Raw genomic sequence first — 17,136 nt, 5'->3', positions numbered from 1 at the left:
AGTGGGTAATATATAAAAACCAGTAACTATATAAATATAAATTTATATCATCTGTTAAGTCCCCAAATCAAGGTATAAGCAATATTTTATGGGAACAAGAAACATTAATTATTTAGAAATATCTGAAAAGACTTCATAGAGGAAGGGCCATTCGAGGCTGATGTAGCAGGAGTGCATTGTCCAGGCCATCAAGATGGGGAGGTTTAGGGTATTGTCTTAGTCCATTTTGTGCTCCTGTAACAGAATACTACAGACTGGCTCATGATTGTAGAAGCTGGGATTTCCAAGACAGAGAAACTGCATCATCCCATGGTGGAAGGTGGAAAGGTAAAGGGGTGGCAGGAGCAAACTCATCCTCTTTTGAGGAGCCTGTATGACACGAATGTATCCTGAGGGCACAGGACCTAAACACCTCTTAAAGGGCCCGCCTCTTAACACACACTGCTGCATTGTGGATTGTTTCAACACTTGAACTTTGGAAGATACATTCAAACTGTGGCATTTTTGTCCTTTTCACTTGCAAAATGCATTCTCTCCATTTCAAAATCCTCAAAGTCTTAAAAGTCTAAAGTCTCTTCTGAATCAGATGTGGGTGAAACTCAAGGCAATAGTCACCTTGAGGCAGATTCTTCTCTAGTCCTGCACCTAAAAAATCCAATAAGTTAAAGCTATCTACCTAAATATAGTGGTGGGACAGAAATAGGATAGACATTGCCATCCCCTGGAGGAAAAATAGGTAAAAAAGGGACATATGCCCAAAACTGGACAGGAAAACAATACTAAATCATCAAGCTCCAGAACAATCTTCCTTAACTCTATGTCCTAACTTCCTGACAAACTGGGAAGGGGGGAGTTGGGCCTCAAAGCCCCAGGCAGCCCCACCTCCATGGCCTTACTGAGATAATTGGTCCAAGTGTCCATGCAATTTTCTCAGGTTGAGGTTGTATCCGATGACTCTCCTGCTCTGGGTCTCAGGAATGGTCTCACTGCCGTGGACTCATTAGGTCTACTGAAGACTCTGCAACAGCTGACCCCACAGTTCTGCTGGACAGTGCCCCACTGGGGCTTCTGTATGGTGGCTCTGCCTCCACTAGGACCTCAGGCTGCCATGACTTCCTTTGAAATGCAGGTGGAGGAAGCCATGTTTCCACAATGTTTGTTGCATTCTGTAGGCTAGAGGAGTTAGCACCAAGGCTTATGGCTTACTGCTTGGTCCTTTTAGAGTGGACAGTCAAGCCATACCCTGAGCCTTGGTGGGGCAGCCTCCTGCACAGGAATTCAGGGAGTACAGCCTCTTTCTTGACATATTTCCTTCTCTTTGGGCTTGGCATTCTGGGCAAGTGATGGGATGGGCAGGACCACCAATCTACGAAGGGCCTTTTGTGGTCATTCTCCCTTTGTGGTCACTGCCCCATGATCCTTATGAATAGCCTCAGGCTCCACTCTGTCCATACTGACTTCCTTATCAAATGGTCGCTTGGCCACACCCTGGCTTTCCTCTCCTGAAAATGCTTTCATTTCATTCTCTACCATAGCCAGGCTGAGAATCCTTCAAATTCCTAAGCTCTGCCTCCCTTTTAATTATAGGTTCCACGTTAAAATCACTTCTTTCTTCTCACATTTTGCTGTAGACAGTTAAAAGAAGCCACTGTGCAGACCCTGAACACTTTGTGGCTGAGATGTTTCTTTCACCAAATGCCTTAGTTCATCACTCTTAATTTCTGCCTTCCATAAATTTAGGACAGACACAATTCAGCCAAGTTCTTAGCCACTTTGTAACCAGGTTGGCTTCTATGCCAGTTTCCAATCCTGTTCTTCATTTCCATCTGAGAATTCATCAGAATGGTCCTTTCTGTATTTCTGCCAGCATTCTGATAACAATCACTTAAGTTATCTCTAAGAAGTTTTGGACTTTTCCTACAGGTCTCTTCTTCTGAGCCCTCACCAGAATAGCCCTTAATGCTCCACTCACAACAATCTAGACTTTTTGTAGCCTGCACTTCCATTTTCTTCCAGTCTCTACCCACCATCCACTTCTAAAGTTCTGTCTCCACATTTTCAGGTGTTAATTCTATCAGCAGCCCTACTTGTCAGTACCAAGTTCCTGTCTTAGTCTGTTTTGTGCTATGACAGAATACCACAGACTGAGTAATTTATAATGGACAAAAGTTCATTTTCAAAGGGCAACATCTGATGAGGGCCTTCTTGCTGTTTCATCTCATGGCAGAGGGGAGAAGGGAGGAAACTGAACTTGTCCCTTTATAATGAATCCATTCCCAGTGTAATGAATCCAGTCCTATGATGATGGTTCTGTTCTCATGACCTAAGTACCTCTTTTTTTTTTTTTGGAATTGGGGATGGAACCCAGGGCCTTTTGCACATTCTAGGCAAGTACTCTCCACTGAGCTACACCCCCAATTCTAAACACCTCTTAAAGGTCCCACTTCCAGCACCAGCATTAGGGGTCAAGTTTGTAACACAGGAACATTGGGGCCACATTCAAACCATAGCATGAAACCTAATGCAGGAAAGCCTGGGCAGAAGAGGGAGCGTGGAAGGGTACACTGTGGGAAAGAAACAGGGCTCCTTTAGCATGCTGGTGGGGAAGGTAGGCAATGCATCTGCAGGGCTCCTGGCCTGAGTTTAAAGGGCTCTGGTTGCCTGGTAAGGAACTTTAGCTTTTCACTTAAGAAAAAGGAACAATTGAAGCAAGAGGATGGTTTGATCCAGTCGTTTCTTAGGAAGGTGTTGGCAGTTCTGAAGAAGAGGCTTGAGTGAGGACAGAGTTGTGAAGAGCCCAGTTAGAAAGCAGGTACTTGGGCTAGGATCTGGAATCAGGCTATGATCAGAAGGGAGAACTGGGTGGGGAGCTACATTCCGAAGTATTTCTGAAGGTCTAGACTGTGTGGCCTTTACACTGGAGCTAAGTTTTACAAAGCTGATTATCTTCAGTGCCACCACAATGCCAGGCATATGGTCAGAGCTCAGCAAGTGTTGGCTGGAATGAGCACATGAGAGTAGAATCCATAATAGTTAATATCCAGCTGGGGAAGGGTCAGAGGAGGAGAATGTGTTTGGGGGCTTGATGATGATATGGGAGTCAGGGAGCGATGAGCCCACTTGGAACATGTGTAGTTTGAAGAGTTTAAGGTCATCCAGGTAGTCAGTTAGAAATATTAAGATGGAATCTGAGAGGCATTTAGAGTAAAAATAAGGAGCTCAAATCACCAGTGTATGAATGACGGTGAGACCTCTGAAAATGAATGAACTTGTCCTGTGAGATTATGGGGAAAGGTGCAGCACAGAGCTTGGAGGCCAGAATTTGAAGTGTGGGCAATGGAAACAGAGCCTTGAAGACTGTCCTAAAAGGCAGGAGGTAGGAGGAAAACCTGGAGAAGCCCTTGACCTAGAAGCCAAGAAAGAAGTGTGGCCAACATACTCCAAGGCCTAGCAGTATAAGGAAGAATGAAGATAGACCTTTCTTGTGTGTGGTGATTAGGAGGCCACCAGTGAACTCAGCAAGAGCAATTTCAGCCTGAAAATGAGGGAGGGAGCCTTGTAGAGGTGAAGGGAGGAGTAGAAAGTGAGGAACTCATACACATAGGGGTAGATGAGGCAGAGACAGGTTTTTGCTTTATGGGACAAGAGTGTTTATATAAGTCAGAGAGAGTAGAGAATCTGAGCGTGGTGGTGTGCTCCTATAGGGCAAAGGGGTGGTGTCATTGATTGAAACCAATTCTGGGAAGCTGATGGGGAGGGATAGAGTGTCCAGGTGGAAGAATTTGGAGGGAAAAAAAGTGGATGAGTCTAAAGGTGACAAGGTAGTAGGTGGCTCTGGTTTTTTCTTACAGAATAGAGGGACAGTGAGATTTATGGACTAAGATCACGGAACCATTAAGTAACCCTGGGCTTCTGCCCCCACTGGTCTTCCCAGACTCTCTTCCAAAACATTAACCAGATCCCTGTGATGGGTCCAGGGGCTCAGGCTCCTGGCGTCATGCTGCTTGGCATCTCTAGTGTCCTACTCTTGCTGTAGTGGCCTGGCTGAGTACACAACCATGTGTTGTGCTGTGAGTGTGGGGACAGTAATTTTGTTTCTCCACCCTGTACCTCTAGTTCTACCCTTGGGCAAGTCCCCTGGAAGAGCTCCACAGCTCATTTTAGCCGTGGACATGCCTTTCTTTCTTCTTTTTTGAAATACTGGGGATTGAACTCAGGGTCTATACCTTGAGCCACTCCACCAGCTCTTTTTTTGTGGTAGATTTTTTCAAGATAGGGTTTCACAAGCTATTTGCCCAGGCTGGCTTCGAACTGTGATCCTCCTGATCTGAGAGAGTCTTTCTGTCGGCATCAGCTTTGCCCACAGGTTGGGTGAGCTGGTCTCCTGAGCGGCTGGTCGTAGGTAAGATTGGTGAGCCTTGGCCATGGATGAATCAGATGTGGGCTTTCCTATCCAGGTACCTTACTGTGACTTTTCTTCTGCCCTTTTATCCCCAGGAGCTGGGTCAGCCATGTGGGGCAGCTGGTGGAAATGGCTACCAGGTTGTCCTTGTAGCAGCCAACCCAAGAAGCCCTGTGCTGCTGGAATGCCCTGGACCCAGAGCAGTCCTCTAGGTTTGGCGCAGGGACCCAGCAAGGAATGAGGGTGGGCTCATTATTACTTTTTTTTTCTGGTACTTGAGTTTGAACTCAGGGCCTCACCTTGAGCCACTCTACCAGCCCTTTTTTGTGATGGTTTTTTTTCAAGATAGGGTCTCTTGAACTATTTGCCTGGGCTGACTTTGAACAGCAATCTTCTTGATGTCTTCCTCCTGAATAGCTAGGATTACAGGTGTGAGCCACCAGACCTGGACATTCAGTGCTTTCTAATCTATTCTACTATGTGCCAGGCAGCACGCTGGAGGCTTGGGTTCGAGATAGGAACAGAACAGAACTGATTCTGACCCTCACAGGGCTTCTATTCCAGTAGCGGACTTAGGTAGAATGCAAAAAAGTATATAAGTAAGCTAATTACAGACCAGGAAACAGCTACGAAAGAGATGAAGAGGGCCATGTTTGGGAATGACTTGGATGTACTGTAGGTGGGTAGAGATGTCTGGGGGAGTTTCTAGAGTAAAGACTTTGACTGGGGACTTCTGATTACAAATCTCTAACTTTTCAGGAATAGAGATATTGCTCAGTGCCAACTGTAAGAGGCAGCACAGAAGTGGTGAATCTCTAACTTCTTTACTGGGCAGGGTTGTTCTCCATTCTCTCTGAGATGTGTCCTCAGCTGCTGCTAACCCTACCAAGAAAGTCTGGTTTTGTTCCCTCCCCAGCTCACACCCCACACTCAGAACCTGTTCGTCAAGTGTTTGTGCACTCAGAGTGGAGTCTGGGGAATGCCCCCACTGGGAAGCAGTGCATCGATTCCATAAAGGACAGTGTTTAGGATCATTCATTTATGATTGGTGACAAAACCAGGCCTTGTTCAGATGCTGTCTTCACATCCAAGAAATAATCAACGACTTTCATTTATCCCTGAAAAAGCACAAACACTAGCACTTTCTTCCCTTTCCCGAGCTGATGTGAATGAGCTGTGTGTGAAAATGGCCTCAGGCCCCACCTAAACTGAGCAAGGGGGAACTCCAGGGCAAGACCTTGGAATGCATATGTCTGTGTTTGGCAAGCTGCTCCAGTGATTCTTCTGGTCTTGGTCCTTGGGGAAATAGTGTGGATGGACAGAGCACCAGATGCAAGAAGCTGGTTGGTACTCAGCATCCTGAGCTACTTCTTGTGTCTGTAGAAGCTGCAGAGATTTCTTAGACAGGAATCAGCAGTATGGTTCTGGCAGAGTTGGTGCATGTGGCAGCTCACCTTCAGACCTTGCTCAGACCTTACCTTGCTGACCTTCCCCCTTACTTTGACATGGGAAGTGTCTCTTGACTCCTCTGACCAATCAGCACCTTTTGGCTCCCCACACTGCTATGCTTTCACCTTTCCTTCACTGAGTTCACCTCACTTGGGTGGTGAGGCTCAGACACTGTTTTCTTGGGTCAGACTCTAGAAAGGCTGGAGGGGGCCTCATGAGGACCCTCATAGCTCCACCTTCACCCTCAGTATCTGACCCCTGTACAACTGTTTGACTAGAATCTCAGGAGATTGCTAAGTGAGGGGGGCAGTGGTCAGACCAAGGCATGTCTTGGATGGTGGAGAGTGGAGAGTAGATAAACTTCATTTGGATAAAATATGAATCAAGCTCTGGCACTGTTAGGCTTTTTTGTCAAAAGTGAGTGGGGGTACCCACTTGTCCTCTGAGTTGACGCTTCCTTGATCAAAATTTGGAAGGATGGTGAGGAGAACCACACAGGAGAAGCTGGAGTGGGCCAGTCCTAATCTTTGAGGACTGGGACCTCAGTTTTCCTTCTGTGGTAGGGCTCCCCTTGTATCCTTGATGCTGCTTTTTGAGGGGTTAGGAAGATGTCCAGGGTGAGAAGGTTGCTGAGGGGCTGGGTGCCCTAAGGAGCTGCTTTGGGCTTTCTTGGAGGAAGAAAGGGGTAGGTAGGGGTGTGACTTGCTCCAGTGTCTAGTAGGCAGGGGTATTGGTGGAGCCAACTAGACAGACACCTGGGACTCCTACCTCCTAGGTGGCCCGAGGCAGCCGGGATGACAGTTCTCCCCAGGAACCCTGCTACCTGCTGAGAAACATGATCAGCAAGTCCCGTGAGTGTTGTCCAGGGGCTCCCCCACGCTGGAGGGCAGGCCTCCAGAAGCCGTCCTCAGCGGCATCCTGGGACCCCCTGAGGGTGGTGGAGGGTCAGACCCGGAGCCAGGGACCTTCTCTTCTTCCTGAAAGACAGCAAAACAACTCAGGTTCCAGCCATGGGCTAGGGCCAGGAGAGGACCAGGAAGTGGGTCTACTTGGTTGGGGATGGCGGGCCCAGAAAGGGGCAGGGAAGAAGGTGAACTGGGGCTGTACCTGCCTGTTTCTGCCTCTAGCTCCTCTGTGCATGTGCCCTGCAGGCTGGAAGCTCCTGGCCATGCTGGCTCTGGTCCTGGCTGTCATGGTGTGGTATTCCATCTCTCGAGAAGACAGGTACATTGAGCTGTGAGTATACCTTCTGTGTTCTTCCATTGGTTCTTCTCAGGGATGGGATAGTTGCCAGGGCCTGACCTCTCCTCTCCAATCACTAAGCAGAGTCCTCTGTTAGGGTGGATTGGGCTGGGATCTAGATGACTCTACAGAGAGGAGTACTGAGGGCAAGAAGAGGTAGACCCTCAATGATTTGGGTTCAAAGTAGAATTTGGGTTGAGAAGATGCCACTCTGTGAGTCTCTCTCCAGCACCTGGGGAACTGTGTACTATAGAGGAGGTAGAGGCTGCCTGGGATGGTGGCTTTGGCACCTCAGGTCTGATGGGGGCTCCTGTCTACTCTTTTTTTGTCTCCAGTTTTTATTTTCCCATCCCAGAGAAGAAGGAGCCATGCTTTCGGGGGGAGGCAGAGAGGAAGGCCTCAAAGATCTTTGGCAAGTAAGTACATAAGTATGGGGGGACTCCAGGATTGAGGGACTCAGCCTCAGTGCTAGCTGGCTGGAGGGAGGGAGCCAGGCCAGTGGTAATGAGTTCAGTGAGACAAGGAAGAAAAGGAAAGGTCATGTAATATTAGTCAGAGGCCTCACCTTGTTCTGGCATGTAGAGTAATCCCTTTCTCATCTCTACCCTGTGCAGCCATTCCCGAGATCAGCCCCTCTTCCTGCAGCTTAAGGATTATTTCTGGGTCAAGACACCATCTGCCTATGAGCTGCCTTATGGAACCAAGGGGAGTGGTAAGTTCATGCCCAGTTCAATAGAAACTGGAGCTCACACTGCTTTTTGTTCTTGGCCATCCATGGGCCCTGTGCCCAAGTTTTGAGCCAGACCCAGGTATCACTGTCAAGGAGGAAAAATACTCTGAGGAGTGGAGTGGTGCAGACAACTTTCAGAATGCACCTGCTGACTCTTGTCTTCGTCCCTTCCATTCATTCTTTCTGTAGAAGACCTGCTTCTCCGGGTGCTAGCCATTACCAGCTACTCCATACCTGAGAGCATTCAGAGGTAAGGAGACACTCTTCGCATTCCAGTCTGGGCACCTTCTCCTTTTCCTGGCCCAGCGCCTTCCCAGCAACCCTCCTGTCACTGGTTTGCTGTGGCCAATTTGACACTCCTTCTTAGCCTGTCTCCAGGGGCTATAGCTACACTGATTCCCACAGCAACCTAGCCTGGGATCCAGGAACCAGAACAGACAGACACTGTCAAGGGTATTACTGTGGTAACAGGCAGGCCTGGGCAGCTGGCAAGGGGGTTGTACACTGGAGGCTCTTATAATGCCCCCATGCTCCTGCTCTCTTCTCTTCCTCTCTCTGCTGTGCTCTGCTCAGTTGCCCCTTTCTTTAGGGTCTAGAGCTTCAAAGTCAGCAGGACCGTAAGCAGGCCACTCCATGAAGACCAGTGGCTAAGGGGACCCTAGACTAGAAGTGATACTGAGATGGGCCCCAGGCAGATCCAGGGAAGAGAGTTAAGTAGAGCAGGGGCTCCTTCTGGCCTTGATCAATCACTCCTCTTCCACGGTAGTCTCGAGTGTCGCCGCTGTGTGGTGGTGGGTAACGGGCACCGGCTGCGGAACAGCTCACTGGGAGATACCATTGACAAGTATGATGTGGTTATCAGGTATGTGTGACTACCCCTCCCGCTTGCGTTTGGACTCTAGATATCCCAAACAGGTACTGTAGACAGTCTCAGGACTGTAGTGATGAACATCCTCTCCCTGTCCCAGATTGAACAACGCCCCAGTGTCTGGCTACGAGGATGACGTGGGCTCCAAGACCACCATGCGCCTCTTCTACCCTGAGTCTGCCCACTTTGACCCCAAAGTGGAGAACAACCCAGATACACTCCTGGTCCTGGTAGCTTTCAAGGCGATGGATTTCCACTGGATCGAGACTATCCTGAGTGACAAGAAGCGGGTGACTTGAGGGACAAGTGGGAGGGCGAGACCCAGGGCAAAGGACACTGTCCAAGTCAGGATCTCACATTCCACAATGTCTGCCCTATGATCCTAAAATGCTGGTGAGGGGACAGTATAAACCAGGCATTCAGTGTTAGTGCCTTAGGCTTCCCGCCAAGGGCAGTGTCCTACAGGGCTGGTGATAAGCTGCCCCAGTAGCCTAGCTAGAGAGCCTGGAGGAGTCAGGTGGTGGCAGCCAGAGGACCCCATGCTTGAGGGCTGCCTGGGATGGGGAAGCTGCCCAGATGTGTGTGTCTGCCCATGAGAAACCTTGGAACATAGGAGCTCTCTAGCAATGACCTGCAGACAGGCTAGAAATGAGCTCTGTGTCCTTCCCAACAGTCCCCAGAAAGAGCCCACTGCCTTGACTTGCTCTCTGTTCCAAAGCTAAAATAGTCAATCTGTTTTTTTGTTTGTTTTTGACAAGTGTTTAGACAACCTAAAACTTATGCCCCTTCTTCCTGTTTGGAAATCCTGGAAATGAGCAGTGGTTGGACCCCACACTGTCCTCACCTTGTCACCTAAGGGGGTACCCCTCTCTTCTCTCTCTTCTTTGTCCTCTCCTCAGGTCTCCTGTTTCTGACACAGACCCCACCTCCCATCCTTCTTACTGGCACTCCTAAGGTGTCTGTCTCACTTGGATCCAGCCCCTGGCTGAGGACCACTAACTGAGTAGGACCAGAGAAGTGGGTCTTCACTCACTCATCTTTTTCCCTTCCAACCCCATCCCCCTAAGGTGCGAAAAGGTTTCTGGAAACAGCCTCCCCTCATCTGGGATGTCAACCCCAAACAGATTCGAATTCTCAACCCCTTCTTCATGGAGATTGCAGCTGACAAGCTCCTGAGCCTGCCCATGCGCAAAATCAAGCAGGTGATGATGGTATGGTGATGGGGACACCAGACCTGGAAGTTGGTGGTCTTGGGTGGGAAGCTGTGGAGGAATCCTTGAGAGGGGAGAATAATGAGAGGTTTTGGCTTGCACTTGACCTTCAGAAACACCCATAATCAAAGGTAGGTTTATTAGCTTACTGTGGTAAAACAGCGCGTACACTTTGGAAAACCACTGGGTATCTCCAAAGTGGGAGTGAGTGGTTTGGGGAGCTAGTCTCAGAGGATGGTTTTGGCAGAAGCAGGTCAGAATCTGTAAACTGGGAGCCGATGGAACACTCACTGGTCCTACCTTTGGAACAGCTTGAGCCCATACAGAGTTGCTGTTAGACACTAGTCTGTGACTTTTTTTTTTAGTGGCACTGGGGTTTGAACTCAGGGCCTCATACTTGCAAGGCAGGTGATGTTTTCACTTGAGCCATTCTACCAGCCCTTTTTGTGATGGATTTTTAACTATTTGCCCAGGGCTGGCTTTGAACTGCAATCCTTCTGATCTCTGCCTCCTGAGTAGCTAGGATTACAGGCATGAGCCTCCAGTGCCCAGCTAGTCTATGATCTTATCTTGGACCTTGTTGGTCTTATTGAGTTAGAAAAATCTGAGCTTCACCAGTCTGCCTTGCATGTCATGGTTTAATATGGTGAGTCAATTTTGGGAGTCATGGTATAGTTTTGTAAGTTACAACTTTGACTTCTTAGTGCCCTGGTGGTCTTCAGCTGGTGGGCTTTTAACCTTTGTAGCTTCCCTAGTACTTCTCCACAGGTCCTAGAACCCCTCAGGAAGCTGTGTGGGATAGTGGGAAGTGGTAAGCCAGCAGACATAGACATGACTCTAAACTGTAGCACTTGCTGTGGTGTTGGACAGGTTTACCACATGGGCTGTCAGTGTTCTTGTCTGTATAGTGGGGATAATATTAGTACTGACCTTTTAAGACCATTGTAGGATTTAAGAAAATAAGTAATCATATATAATTATATGGTGATTGGAATACAGTGCCTATCCAGTCAATATGTGCCAAATTTTGAATAAGTAAAATTTTATTCTTAACTGAGCATCTAATGATATGTATTGAATGCCTGCTTGTGTAACTGCTCAATGCCAGGCCCTGAACCTACAGGCTCAGCTAGTGAGAAGTGCTGCTTGCCCTAAGGAGACTCAGTCTTGCAGAATAAGCCTGTGGGTTGCACTGTGGAGTAATAAATTGCCACAGTAGAGTTGTTCCAAGTGCAGTGGGAGCTCAGAAGACATGCAGACTTCTGCTGAGCTGTTAGGGAGGAGGACTTCTCTTTGGAAGTGTTACTGGGGTTGGACCTGGAGGGATCGTGAAATATATCAGGCAAGGAACTGGAATAAGGCATTTCATTTGGCAAGGCCAAATAGCCCCTTCAGCACAAAGCTGTTTTAACTCAACTGGAGTTAAGGGGCAACAAGGATGTCTTGTGCAATGGAGGGTATAGATGGTATAAAGGCTGGACAGGAGGGTAAGAGAAGGCAAGGACCTGAACCCAACTCCTGGTGGTAGGAAGGGAAAAGAAGGGGCTACACGTGGCCTTGACATTGTGTTGGTTTTCTATTTCCATCTAACTAATTACTGCAAGCTTAGTGGCCTAAAACAGTATTCATGTACCGGGTCATGGTCTTGCCTTTGATTGGGGTGTCACAAGGCTGATCATAAGAACTGAGTTCTTGTCTGAAGGCTTAGGTCAGGGAGGAAATTTTGCTTCTAAGCTTATTCTTATTGATGAAGGAGGTTGTAGGAGTGAGGTCCCTGTGTCCTTGCTGTCTGTGGGCTCAGCAAGGGGGTGCCTTTTTGGCTTTGGAGTCTGTTCATATTCCTTGCTGTATGCCTCCCTCCATCTTCAAGCCAGAAACAGCAGGATAAATCCTTCTTATGCTTCAAATCTCTGGCTCTGCCATGTGAAGTAACTTAATGAACATCTACACTTATCCTGCTTGTGGGTTCCATACAACTGTAAGAGGTGGAGATTATAAAAGAGAGAGGATCACTGGAGTCCCTTATAATTCTGCTTCCTACACCCCATGTTTTACAGGTGGAATTGATTTATGAGCAATTCTAGGTTTCCAGGTTGGACAACTGGGTGGGAGGTGATGTATCTATCTAATACTGAGAATGCAGGAAGGAGGAGCAGTGTGGTGAGTGTGAGGATCCCTGTCCAGAGAGAGCTGGCCAAGAAACAATGGCAATGTGTTCTGCAGGGGCCAGAACTAGATGAGAGAACCCAGAGTGTTTAAAGCAGCAAGGGTTTTCAGAAGGCCCACCAGAAAGTGAAAATGAGATGATAGGGGCTCTTTAATGAGATGCTGGGAGAAGGCTGGCATTGAGAAGGCTGATGTGGTCCAGGAATTGGCTCCCAAATGATAGCTAAAGTGATATGCAAAGCAGGTTATTGGAGCTGAGCTGAAGAAAGTGAGATTTGTGAAATTCAAATAGCAAGTTGCCTATTCCTGTGGATAAATCGGTGATGGGAGAAGTGAGGTCTTCTTAGCAGCCATAATGTGGGTAGGAAAGGTTTTGTTATCCCCACTCTATAGAAAGGACTCATCCCATGATGGGTCATACAGCCAATGAGTATGTGAACTCCCAGGTCTTCTGAAGGAGGTGCCTTCCAAGGAGGAGGATGGATACTTTCCATCCTTTGAATGAGTTGCTGAATATTCATAAGCCTCACTTTCCTTATCTGTAAAATGGGGCTAATAGTATCTACCTACAAGTGTTTGGGGGAAGATTAGGTGAGATGATGTAGTGTATTATGTTAATGCTTAACATATTGTCTGGCACATAGTAAGTGCTCAAAAAGCTATAGGTAGTATTTTGATGACTGTCATTATTGTCATCCTCATTGCCATTGTTCTTACTAGAGGCACAAACGCCCAAATTATCTTTTATGGTAGCTGTATTAGTCAGACTCTCGTTGCTAGGACAACATATATGACATAAAACAACATAAGAGAGGAGGAATTTATTTGGGTTTGTGGTTACAGAAGTTTCAAGTCCATCATGACCAGGAGGGCATAGTGGATCAGAGCAGCTCACATCATGGCAGCCAGGAATCAGAGAGAAAGAATGCCTTTGCTAGCGAGCTTTTTACTTCTTCCCCTTTTATTCTGTTCAGTCACCTCGCCTTTGAGATGGTGCCACCCACATTCACAGTAGCATTAGTATTAGTTAATCTCTCTGGAAATGCCCTCAGGATACACCCAGATGTGTGCTTTATTAATCCCCAGGGCGCTTCTCTGTCCAGTCAAGTTGACAACGAAGATTAACCTTCACGGTAGCCACAAGTCACAGGTGGCTGTTTAAATTTAAAATTTAATTAATTAGGGCTGGGGTGGGTTCTGGTCCAGTGATAAAGCACCTGCCTAGAATGGAGAAAGCCCTGGGTTCTATCCTCAGCATGGCCAAAAAAAATTAATTAAAATTCCATAAACTAAAAAATTCAGTTCCTTGGTGGTACTAATCCCACTGAGGCACTCAATTGGCTTGTGGCTATTCTGCTGGACACTGCAGGTGAAAGATTTTTTTCATCACTGCAGAAAGATCCATCACAGAGCACTGGCCCAGAAGATGGGAAAGAAGCAGTGTTCCCTCTAATTCCCTCCCACCCTCTGTTATTTAGAAACCAACTACCGGTCTATTGGCCATCACCCTGGCCCTACACCTTTGCGACTTGGTGCACATCGCGGGCTTTGGATACCCAGATGCCTATAACAAGAAGCAAACCATTCACTACTATGAGCAGATTACGCTCAAGTCCATGGCGGTAAGTGGGCCTGCTTACGAGCCCAATGAGACAGATGGGTCCTGGGGACCAGACAACCAGAGGGATGCTGGGCGAGAGAGAGGTACAGGGGCCCAGAAGTGGCTTATGGTGGAGTCATTCAGAGTCAGAACTGGCACTGAAGCATCTAGACACTCCAGCCAGCATCTTCTGTATTTGGCCACTTGATTTCTGTTATCCTTCCAAGAGCCAGCACAGGAAAGAGACTTCCCAAGAGGTGTGAGGCCACGGGGAGGGGCAGACATACTTATCCTGGGGCCAAAGAGGTCTCTACAAGTCCCTCAGTTTAATTCCTTGGCTGTCTCCACAGGGGTCAGGCCACAATGTCTCCCGAGAGGCCCTGGCCATCAAGCGGATGCTAGAAATTGGAGCCATCAAGAACCTCACATACTTCTGACTTGGGCAAGAGCTGTAACCTGTGGGTTGTCCACTCTGCTGCCTGGGTATTCCCATCCATGGCTGTGGGGTGCCTGATGCCAGCATGAACCACCTGGACTCACTGTTCCGTGTTGGGAAGGGGGCCCAGGACTGGCGAGGTGTGAGATGAGGCCGTGCCCCTGGCTGGTCTTGTGGGACACAGATCCAGTCAAAGTGGAGGCACTGAGGCCAAGGCAGTCTGGCCAAGGCATGGGGCTTGTCACCGAGGCATCCCCTCTCTGCCAGCACCAAGAGATTATTTAATGGGCTATTTAATTAAGGGGTAGGAATGTGCTGTGGGCTGGTCCCAGGCATCCAGAAAAGGGGCACAGTACAATGTTCTGCCCACTTTTTATAAAATTTTTCATATAATGGGCTCATGAAGGCCCAGACCCAGAGCCAGCCTCCCAGGAGGGTGGGGGCATTGGGAATGGGTCGGTCCTCCAGAGAGGGGCTGCTACCTCCCAGCAGGCATGGGAAGAGCAACGATGAGAGGGTTCCACCAAGAAGAGGGCCTCAGCTAGAAAAGAGGTTAAAGACCATTAAAATATTTTTCCTAAAACGGAGCAGTTGTGAGGCCCAGTGTCCTTTCAGGTTGGGAAGGACCCAGATGGGGGTGTGGTAGTGCACAGTCTTGCTAGACCAGAGCAGGGCATGGTCATTGGGGTAATAATTATTACAGAGACATGCTTGGTGCCCAGTTGTGTATTACCACGTGACAGAGTAAGCTTTGCCCAGAGTGGCCCTGTCTGAACACCCAGCCTGGCATCCTGCATCCTGGTTCCCTCATCCAGGAATAAGGAGGGAAGATGGGAGAGTGGAGGATGCCAGATGGGAGTGGCAGAATCCTTTCCCATCTTCCTTCCTCTTCCTCACCATTCTTCAGTCACCCAAATCTCATGCTGGGAAGTGCATATTTTAAGGACAGGGGTGGAGCCAGACAAAGAAAGCCATTTCCCTTCAGATTAAGTGTGAATCATAAAGTAGAGCTTATGGAAAGTCCTGCCCATGGCACAAGCTGCCAGGATTGGGGTAGGCAAGGCTGCAGGACAGTGCTGGAGAGATTTGGCAAGGCCTACAGCCAGTCTCTGGGCCAGGGGATAAGGGTTTCTTTCCCAGGTTCCTAGAATCCTAACAACCCTGCTGTTTGCCTGTCTGGCCTTTGTTCTCCATCTTCTAGACCCTGCTTCACTGCCAGCTGGGCCTCCTGCCACCCCCACAGCTGTTCCTTTACATATGGAGCCAGGAGGGAGTGTTGGAACTGGCCTGAGGGATTAGAACTTACAGCTGTGTTCCTGGCTTTCTCGGAAAGAGCTGCAGCCTTGAGGTTTTGAGACAAGCCAGGCTGGGATGCAACAGATACAGAGGGGCAATGGTTTGAGAGGTACGGAAGAGAATGACTCAGTGTTGGAACTGCTTAGGAAATAGCCAACCTCATCCCGTGGACCACGCCTGAGGACCATCCCTGGGAGTGGAATTCCAGTAGTATTAGAAGCCTGGCAGCTTCAGAAAGCTGGTAGGGTCCTAGTGTCTTCAGCCCTAAGGCCTTCTGCTCTACCACTCCCATGCACAAGTTTTGTCTTCCAGGCTGTGTCCTGGGGAGGGACCTTGCTGACCCCAACAGGGGTTGTGAGTGTGCGTAGGATCTCAGCTCTGCTTATACTGGGCTGCTTCTCATGAGAGCATGTGAGGGAGTGTCCATTTCCCCATCCAGGGCTGTTGAAAGTGGCTGTCTGCACACATGATCCAGCTGCCCTGGACTGAGGCCACTGACTGATACCGAACGTGCCTAAAGTTGAGCCAGACACATAGGGATGGCCAGACACCCTCCCATCACTCCACACACACACACACACTCACACACACACGGAGCAATCCCATCACTCTACACACACACACACACACACACGGAGCAATCCCATCACTCACACACACACACGCACTCACACACGGAGCAATCCCATCACACACACACACACACACACGGAGCAATCCCATCACTCACACACACACACACACACGGAGCAATCCCATCACTCACACACACACACACACACACGGAGCAATCCCATCACTCCACACACACACACACACACGGAGCAATCCCATCACTCACACACACACACACACACGGAGCAATCCCATCACTCCACACACACACACACTCACACACACACGGAGCAATCCCATCACTCTACACACACACACACACACGGAGCAATCCCATCACACACACACACACACACGGAGCAATCCCATCACTCACACACACACACACACGGAGCAATCCCATCACTCACACACACACATGGAGCAATCCCATCACACACACACACACACACACGGAGCAATCCCATCACTCACATACACACACACACTCACACACGGAGCAATCCCATCACACACACACACACGGAGCAATCCCATCACACACACACACACACGGAGCAATCCCATCACTCACATACACACACACACTCACACACGGAGCAATCCCATCACACACACACACACACACGGAGCAATCCCATCACTCACACACACACACACGGAGCAATCCCATCACTCACACACACACACACACGGAGCAATCCCATCACTCACACACATACACACACACACGGAGCAATCCCATCACTCACACACACACACGGAGCAATCCCATCACTCCACACACACACACACACACGGAGCAATCCCATCACTCACACACACACACACGGAGCAATCCCATCACTCACATACACACACACACTCACACACGGAGCAATCCCATCACTCACACACACACACGGAGCAATCCCATCACTCACACACACACACGGAGCAATCCCATCACTCACACACACACACACACGGAGCAATCCCATCACTCACATACACACACACACGGAGCAATCCCATCACTCACACACACACACACACGGAGCAATCCCATCACTCACACACACACGGAGCAATCCCATCACTCACACACACACACACACGGAGCAATCCCATCACACACATAC

General features: G+C 48.8%; 1 protein-coding gene across 17 annotated transcripts in view; it reads left to right on the top strand.

Moving 5' to 3' along the window:
* The window catches only part of St3gal4 (ST3 beta-galactoside alpha-2,3-sialyltransferase 4), a 35,537-nt gene extending 20,846 nt beyond the window's left edge, over positions 1 to 14,691 (top strand). For 6 of the 17 annotated variants that reach the window (XM_074066384.1, XM_020182711.2, XM_020182710.2 and 3 more), the window contains 10 exons: positions 6,627 to 6,702; positions 6,979 to 7,087; positions 7,429 to 7,509; positions 7,708 to 7,805; positions 8,013 to 8,073; positions 8,590 to 8,685; positions 8,792 to 8,981; positions 9,759 to 9,902; positions 13,547 to 13,690; positions 14,019 to 14,691. In XM_074066384.1, coding sequence (XP_073922485.1) covers positions 6,627 to 6,702; positions 6,979 to 7,087; positions 7,429 to 7,509; positions 7,708 to 7,805; positions 8,013 to 8,073; positions 8,590 to 8,685; positions 8,792 to 8,981; positions 9,759 to 9,902; positions 13,547 to 13,690; positions 14,019 to 14,105 — 1,086 coding nt within the window. In that variant the 3' untranslated portion in view covers positions 14,106 to 14,691. Of the gene's footprint in view, positions 1 to 4,497; positions 4,646 to 6,626; positions 6,703 to 6,978; positions 7,088 to 7,428; positions 7,510 to 7,707; positions 7,806 to 8,012; positions 8,074 to 8,589; positions 8,686 to 8,791; positions 8,982 to 9,758; positions 9,903 to 13,546; positions 13,691 to 14,018 lie in introns of all 17 variants that reach the window. The other 11 variants (XM_074066386.1, XM_020182714.2, XM_020182713.2 and 8 more) reach the window with 7 other exon arrangements.
* The last annotated feature ends 2,445 nt before the right edge of the window (positions 14,692 to 17,136 follow it).

Source organism: Castor canadensis, chromosome 2 (genome assembly GCF_047511655.1).
Source record: "Castor canadensis chromosome 2, mCasCan1.hap1v2, whole genome shotgun sequence".
Lineage (NCBI taxonomy): Eukaryota > Metazoa > Chordata > Mammalia > Rodentia > Castoridae > Castor > Castor canadensis.
Note: the sequence above shows the minus strand (reverse complement) of the source record. Positions and strands in the feature narration are given on the sequence as shown.